The sequence below is a fragment of the Telmatherina bonti genome (genome assembly GCF_933228915.1).
Source record: "Telmatherina bonti genome assembly, chromosome: 11".
Taxonomy (NCBI): Eukaryota; Metazoa; Chordata; class Actinopteri; order Atheriniformes; family Telmatherinidae; genus Telmatherina; species Telmatherina bonti.
In genome coordinates, this window is record NC_136629.1 from 11522385 (window position 1) to 11531334 (window position 8950).

The 8950-nt window shown below is 37.0% G+C and overlaps 1 protein-coding gene across 1 annotated transcript in view; it reads right to left on the reverse strand.

The window, feature by feature from the left end:
- Nucleotides 1-5501, reverse strand: part of LOC306762262 (inactive pancreatic lipase-related protein 1-like) — a gene marked incomplete at both ends in the record, with an annotated part of 63711 nt that extends 58210 nt beyond the window's left edge. Inside the window, 4 exons of the mRNA XM_079248704.1 lie at nt 1909-2017; nt 4133-4201; nt 4268-4356; nt 5483-5501. Coding sequence (XP_079104830.1) covers nt 1909-2017; nt 4133-4201; nt 4268-4356; nt 5483-5501 — 286 coding nt within the window. The remainder of the gene's footprint in view (nt 1-1908; nt 2018-4132; nt 4202-4267; nt 4357-5482) is intronic.
- Between the last annotated feature and the right edge of the window lie 3449 nt (nt 5502-8950).

Genomic DNA, 8950 nt, shown 5'->3' on the forward strand with positions numbered 1-8950 from the left:
AGACCTCCTTACCCAGCGGTGTCAGTTTACGCCTTAGCTCAGGTTTCCCATTCGGCACAATCTGATGTCCAGGTGGTCGAACCAGTTCAGTAACAGCATAATAACCTAAAAATAATGAAAACTAAAAGTTTTGCTTATTGTTTTAATATATTATAAAGATGTTTACATTTAAATAAACTATCTTTTTTAAAAAGATTAAATGAGCTGTTAAAAATGAGCAAAATTTGTTGTCTGTATATTTTATTTTTAATTAATTTCATTTGATACTTTTATGATATAAATTAATTTTAAATAAAATTTCTAAAATAAATGTGATATTTTCTATCAAAATGTATTCATAAAATTGATCAATTATATGTATTTTGATTTTTATAGATATCTTTTCAACTTTGTGCATAAAATATATTTGATTTACAAACATTGTTTTATATTTTTAAGTTTATGATTCATTCAACTTGTTTTATTTATTAATTTATTAATTAATTTTATTTATTTCACACATTAACTTTTTATATTAGTGCTTGGATTCCATTTTTAAAAAATAATCTAATTAATTAAAGCCTTTGTAATTAACTAGTCTTTTAATAACATATTGTTTGCCCAAAAAGCAACATTTTTATAAATAAAATAGATTTTAGTGGAGGAATAAATGAAATAATAAACACAGACATAAATATCATAAATCTGGGGTTTTTAAAAGTCTGGAAACCCCTTTTAATTGAATTTCTATCAATTCAAAATTGCTAAAATAATATAAAATATCCATGGCCAAACTTAAGAGACTGAAATTTAAATTTTATCTTAAGTAAATTAACTAACAGCTCAAGTCTACAACATGTTACAGTACTTTTAACATTTAAATGTTTTTGTACAGACTCTTCACTAACAGACTATTTACTATTTTATATTTACTATGTGACAGTAAAGCAGACTGTGTTGTGGCTTCATTCTGGTCGTGCAGCAGACATGAACACCTGCTGCTCTGGTTGCAGCTGGAAGCTGGATGCTGCAGTAAGATCAAACGCTATTGGCTGTCCTAAAAGTCTCTAAACGACATCATTACCTAATTTGCATAATCCATCTGGTACATAGTTATAATGATGGAAGATGCTGCAGAGAGGAATAAATTTTACAACATAAAAACATCTTGTCAATATTTTCTTTGTTTTTTTATTTTTGTCATTTGGTTTTTAATTGGGGATCTACAACATGTTTCAGAACTTCCAACTTTTTTAACTAGTTTTTGTTTAAACTCTTCATTAGCAGACATTAACATCAGTAAGCCCAGACGGGATCAGACATAGCAGTTTGTGCATTTCATTTTACATCTGGTAAAGATGGAGCACCTTCTCCTTCTCTGGGGGGTTGGGACTGCTGCTGCATGAGGACCGAGCCTCTTCAGAGGGCTTCTGGATGTGGGAGGGGCATGTGCAGCAATGCTGATTATTAAGAATAAATAACACGTACCTGCTTTCACATCACATCAGTCCGATAGCCGCAGAAAAAGCTGCTAGATTTCTCATTAGTTGCTTTTTGGTAAAAAAAAAACAAAAAAACAAAAAACAAAAAGCAACTAATGACTCATGAAGTGTCCAAAAGTTTGCTAAATGTAGCAACAAAGTCGCTACAAGTCCAGGCTGCAGCCTGGAGAACAAGGCGGGGATGGATATTGGGCGGGGTTGGACGTCCAACATTTTGACTGGATTAACCCCAACCCTAACTGTAACCCTGACCCTAACCCAGCCACGCCCATTGGACATCCAACCCCACCGGTTGACATCCAACCACGCCTATTTGACATCCAACCACACCCATTGGACATCCAACCTCGCCCGTTTGACTTCCAAGCCCCGACATTTAACATCCAACCACGCCCATTTGACATACAACTCCGCCCATTTGACATACAGCCACGCCCATTGGACGTCCAATCCCGCCCACTGGACTTAGCACCCCGCCCAATATCCAGGCCGACCCCCTTCTCCAGGCTACAGCCGGGGGTTATTGGCTGCTGCCGCTAACACAGAAGAATAAACAATACACGCTTACACATCATTCAGCAAGTCTTCAATAACACCAGAAAAAGTTGCTACACTTGTTGGTTGTTACTTTTTCTTTCATTAGAGTTGCTAAAGAGGTCTGTAAAATCGCTGCACATGCCACCAAAGTGCTGCGTTTTTAGCGGACGTCTACCGTGTGCATCCCGGTGTACCAGGAAATTGTGCACTGATGATTAAATCTGTGCAAAAAGTAAAGTCCAACCTCTAATCTATTTTTAGCGGTATTTGTTTTTGCATAATTCTAGGTGTAATGGAAACCCACCTAATGTCCATTGATTTTGTTATACACTGTTATAAATATTGACATCTGCGATGTGTTAATGAAGACTTGTTGCATGTTCATTACTTTTCATTCACTACAACTTAAAATTGTCCACGTCCTGTCGTGTCAGTTTGCTGTTGCACACTTTGTTTGATGTAACTTCCATTGCAGCTTTTGTGTCACGGCTAGTTACTAGCGTTGTGTCACCCTTCCAGGACTAAACAAACTGATTTTTCTACTCTGTTGACAAATATGCTGCACAGAAACACTCATTCATTTTCATTAATCTTTACCAGTTTGTTTGTTTCTTGTAACCGTAACAGCAGCAGTGGCACAGACTGCGTAAACATAACCATGCTTGCATTTTATATTTGTATATTCTCACTTTAGCACAGCAGCTAATTCAGCATCTATCTTGCATCCGATCTCCGTTCTGAAGTTTTTCTAGCCAGTAAAAGTCCATCTGATGTTGACTGTTTTCTCTTGTTCTGCCATTTCCTCCACTTCTTTTCCTCTCTTCCTCTGATTATATTCTCTTGAGTTTTTCTGCTGAATCTACCAGTGTGTTAATATTCAGTTTGCTAGCTTGTGACACAGCATGCATAGTGATATTCGGCTGTAACATAATGTATTGGCATAAGAAGTAACAAAGCGTTTGTTGTCAGCCCAGTAAAAAGATATACTTTTTACTGTAAGCGTGTCTCTGATCACAGCGTTCTCAGGTGACAAGTGCTGGGCTGTAGTTGCCGGCTAAGGCTTCGAGACGTGTAAGTGTCTTTCTCTTTAATCTTTTGCACACTAAAAACTTAATCCAAATTTAACTTAAAATGTACACTATGTGTTTTTCATAGGCGACCTACATGTGTTTGTATGTCTGTGCCATGAAAAGTGAAAAAAGAATAAAATAAAGACGAAGAAGGAAGTTGCCAGACTACTGTTCATTCTAAGGGTGCAACACATTGTTTCTCATGCTTAGGATGCTGCAAGGCAGCAATGGCAAGAACAAGAAAAACGTCTTGCTAGTGGAATATGTAACAGGCTTTCAATTGCAGATAGAAAGGGGAGGCCAGTAAGTCAACCGCCGATAATAAATACAAAATTATATCCATAGAAATACAGACAGGAGGTAGAGGGAGGCAGCACCATTCAGCTCCACTTCTACTGGAAACAGAAGCACCAAAGTCAAAGCAGTCATAGTGGAGTTAATAATCATGCTAGGACGGTTAGCTACGGCAGATACGGAGCAAAAGGAGCGACACCAAGCAGCATTTGATCCTCATGGTCCGGTTAACTTACATTACTTGCATACATGGGGGTCGCACTGCTTTGTTCTGCTCCTTCTGCTCCCTAGCTGCTGTAGCTAGCTCCACTAGCTAGCATGAATCTTTACTCCCGGGCAGTTTGTTGTCGGTGTTTTTGACTTGAATAAATAGACACAGCGCTACTCTACTGGATTGTATTTATGTTTAAGTAGTTCAGCATGAACGGTCAGTGTTGTAGGGTTAACACAGTCACTGTTCAGCCAGTAAAATGTGAGTATAAACATTTTACCTTTTAAAAAACTAATTTTTTTTTAGAGAGTAAGGTAGTGTTACTTTAAGGTTAATTATATGTACATGAATAATCTTTAACAAATGAAAAAATTAATCTGATCACTTTGGTTTTGCTCTATTTCTGGTTGGATTGCTCCTTCCAGTCCCATTAAGGACTAGAATTGTGCAAAAACTAAATATTGCAATAAAAAAAACCCGCTAATGGAAACACTTACATTCAGAAGAAAAAAGTCTAAAATATTGCTAAAAGTATTTACGCTCTCATGAGTGTGGAAGGAGTTGGACACACACGGGCTTTTAATCACAGGGATAACACTTAGGTAACGCTGGAACATCATGCAGGAAACACAAAACGATCTGAAGAAGGAAAGAAGCCAACGATCTGAATAAACCGTGGAGGGAGAGACACAGGTGAAACACGTGAGGGTAATCAGGCGGCTGGTAGGATGGGGTACACGGGGAGGGGGGGCAGACGAGGCTCCTAGAAAACAAACAGGAGAATTAGACATAAAACTAAAAAACAAACACATTTACATGTAGACTTGACTTTGAAAAATTGTGTGGAACTCTGGAAACCATGGATGGACTCTATGAACACTTAAGAAGGACTGAGTTGTGATGCCCTTAGTTCTTGAGCTGCTCTTCTTTCTCTTTTTCTTTGTTTTGTTGTTTTTTTTTTCATTTGTTTTGTTTAAAAAAAGTTTTGACAATTTACATAAAGTGGGAAAAGATGGGGGGGGAGAAAAAATAAAAATATAAATAAAATATGTCTATGCATATGTAGGCATATAAGTGTATGTATGTGTGGGTACATGTGTACATATATGTATTGTATAGACCTTGTAAAAACAAACTAATACCAAATGTTGTACACACACTTATTTTAATTGTGAACTCTCCCCTGCTAAACCACATAAAAAATTAACTAAAAAACATCTAAAGCGCTAAAATAAATGGAAGAAAAGAGAAACAACCCTGGTAAAGGAACATAATCCTGACAATAAGGTTGTTTTTCAGACGATTTGATACAGAAATACATCGCAAACGTGTGATGGAAACACTTTGTTTGCATTTATGTGTCCGCGGACGTGACGCTGAGGGTCGTGACCAGTTCATTTCCCTGAAAAGATGACGCGGTGTGGAACAAACAGTAACAAATTTCAGAGTTTTAGAAAATAACACAAGGAAGAAAAGCTATGAAAAGACGTAGCAAATTCTCCGCAGCAAGCAGAAAACCACAAATTAACGCTACGTTGCTACTTTGCATAAGCTGCAATTCTCTTAAAATCTTGTTCCTCTCACGAGATTTTACGAGAATTGATGCTAATGTGCTAAACACTTTTAATGGAAACACCCCGCAAATCTTAATTGCTGTTTGTCGAAACTTATCACTTTTATTTTGGGAAAAACGTAACGGAAACGCAGCTTTTGTTTGTGTTTTAACGTCGAGCTGGACTTCCTTGATGTTCTGGTTTCTGGACTCTGGGTTTTTCTTAAGTTTTTGTTTTCTGTGTTCTGGATGTACTTCCTGCCCCTGTCTCTCCTGCTTCTCAGTTGCTGAACTCCACACCAGCTTCTTGTTTTTCATGACCAGAATAACCACTTACCTTCGCTCAACGCATTCATCCTGTATTAGTTTGTCTTCGTTGCTTCACTTTCCTGGTTTGTCTGTTATGAGTTTGGGTTTAAGAACATGTTCATTTAGTTAAATCCTGGTTCTGGCCTTCCAGTTACTCCTGTGTTTTTCTCTGACGGTGGATCAGAATAAATGAACAGAGCATTATAAAGGATTAATCTTCATGTTTTACCGACTTCAGAGTTAAATAGAGCTGTAACTGGTGAATGTAAGCAACAGCAACTTGCTGGCAGCAGCTCTGAAACGTTTGGCAGGATTGTTGGTGCGTTAAAATGTCTGTGAAACTTTACATTCCCGGGTTTAACGTATCATCCTAAATCTCCGTCCCTGTCAGGAGATGTGTATATCAGAGGCAGATGTAGATGTTAAGGTCTCAACACTAATCTGCTGTTGACTGTAAAAGTGATATTGGTCCCCAGGAAGGACCAGTGACAGATTAAAGACGGATCCAGTTACACGCAGGCACGTCAGTTATGGGATTTTGGCTAGCTGCTGACATAACGTCGTCTGAGAACTTCACGTCGTGGTTTTTTGCTTTTTGTTTTACTTTTTCTGGAGACGTGCACAGAGTTTTTAGACGGCAACATGATCTGGGATCTGTGAAGCACATCTCAGGGTAAAATGCTGTTTGGGGTTTTAATGGGATCAGGAAATGCTCCAGCTCGGCCAGTTTGAACCTCCAATATTTATTTTTCTGCTTCTAAACAAAGATTTGTGGGGGAAAAAAAGCTTTGGTTTGTTGTTTTCCTGGTTTTACTGATGTCAGTTTGAGACCAAACTCAGATATTTTGATGCAAATCAAGAGGCTTTGGTTACGTGAAGTTTTTTAATTCGGAATTAATAAATCGGAATTAAATCCTTCGGAATTCAGTGAAATTTCCAATGGAAATTTGCATAAGGAATTAAGTGTTTACATGGTTGGTTTTCATCAGTTTAAAGCGGAATTAACTTTTATTCAGAATTAATAATTCAGAAATAAATAATTCGGAATTAACGTATTCTCCTACGAGTTTACATGAAAATAATAATAATACGACTTAACGTTTACATGAAACACATGGGAAGGGTTTTGATTGGACAGAGGGTGCACGTGACGTATGACGTATACGGGGAAAAAAAACAAAGTTTGCTCCCTGCTTCTCGTCTTTTCAGTCGTAACTTGTAAAAACTACATAATAAGAACCAGTTTCACCACTATTTTTATTATAAATGTGAAGTAGCAGCTCAACACGAGCATACTACTTCACTTTCTGCAGCAACTGAGAAGGAGAAGAAAGATAGACCAACGAACACGGGAGGCAAAACAACGCGCGTCATCGGGACAGGACAAGGTAACGAGCATGCTCAGAACGACTGGAATTAACTTAGAGCGGAATGAAGGTTTACATGACAGAGGAATTAAATAGGTTTGGAATTAAAATGCGAATAAACAAGACACTTACATCGGAATTACGTTTAATTCCAAATAGAAATTAGCATTAGGAATGAAGTGTTTACATGTTTGTTTTTCATCAGTTTAAAGTGGAATTAACTTTTATTCGGACTTAAACAGGAATTAAAACTCCCGTGTAAACACGCGGATTGCCTCCTCGTGACTCCGTGTTTCTCTCAGTAAATGGTCCTGCTGGTGATTGTTGTGGCAAACCATTAATTACTGGTTTGCTAAATTCAGCGTTCATTGACATTTTGCACGTGCCACACTTTTCAGCACAATGACAGTGAACACGATGCAGAAAAATCATCCATGCCATCAGCTGATTTCTTTAAACAAAGAGAGGTCCGAGGCTCTGATTCCGTCTCTGAAAAGGGAAAAGAAAGAGGCTGTTGTTCGGCAGCAACTTGTTTGTTAAACCCTTCCACATCTTCCTGCTCCGTATTCTCGGAGGTAATCGTTAGAACTTCCTGTGGTTCTGTCCAGACCACGGTCCGCAGCCTCTCCTCGCCGGCCGGGGTTTTTCCAGTGTGTGTAAACATCAGGGACCGGCACACATCTCCCCTCCAGTGGAATATTGATTGAGAGGAGCACTTACTGTGACCGTTTCACCTCACTCCACAAAATAGTTCTATGAGGAGCCACCAGGAGACAGGAGTCATGGCTGAGGTGGGGGGAGCAGCTTCTACCTCCAAAACCTTTGGTTTCCAGTTGTTGCTCTTCCTTTGAATGCCTGAAACCTGGACTTTCTAAGCAATAAATACTGTAGCAGATATTATATATGAGCTCATTTACATTTAAGCCTTTTCAGAAACTAATTGGTTTTGTTCAGTTTAATGATGAACAGCTTTTACACGACTGGTGAAACTCTTTCAGTCTTTAAGGCCAAATAAGCCTCTTTTTTTTTTTTTTTTGTGGGGAAAAAGTCTTAATTAACTTTCTATGATGAGACAAAGTGTAAATAGTCGGACTGGATTTGACCTTGTCGTTAGTTCCTGCAGTTCCTGGCTTTGTGGAGTTTAAATTAAATATTATTAGAAAATTAGTCATAATTCTGCTCCAAGACCTGAAGCAGAACAAACGTATTTATTCTTAGACAATCTTTTGTTCAGCTCTGATAAAATCTCCGCTTTATGCACTATTTATCATCATTATCATTACCATCATTCACTTTTATTTATCTAGTGTTAAACCTAAAATGCCCCTCAGCCCCAACAACACCACATTTCTATTGTCTGTTTTTATTTGTTTCTTTTATTCTGTATTATTTTCTGCAACTTTCAGCTTGTTTACATTTTGAAGTTAAAGACTGAAAAAGAGCAGAAAATGCTGGAAACAACCTGCAGGTTTCCAGGTTTGGAAGTATCAAGAGGGTTTTTATAAAATCCAGTCTATCTTTTATTCTTCAGCCTTTAATTTTTATCATAATAATCTGCTCTCATTGTCTTCTACATTAAGTAAAATGTGTGTACTTGTAATAGCTGCTGAAAAGACAATAAATAATTAACAAATAATTTTTTTTTTTTTTTAAGTAATTAATACCTCGTAGGATGGAGGGGGTTTGAGTTGTGGAGCTTAAATTCAGTTTCTGCGAAACAGGGATTTTAATAAAATGAAATGAAGAATAATTTGTTAATCCCTAAAACCCCAGGAAATTATTATTATTACTGTCATCATCATTATTATTTATTATTATTATTATTATTATTATTGTTGTTGTTGTTATTCATATTGTTATTCATATTGTTGTTATTATTTCAATTTTTATTATTATTATTATTATTATTATTATTACATTCAGTTATTTAAGTCATATGTAGTCACTAAATTGTAATTTTCCAGTTGTACTATTTGATTTGATTTGATTTGATTTGATTTGATTTCATTATTTTTTTAAATAAGTTTGTAAGAATTTTAAAACATTCGTCTTGTCGTTTTCAAAGCGGTACATAAAGATGCCTTTTAGGATTTAGGAACACGACGTGATGAACGGTATTCGGAGAGCAG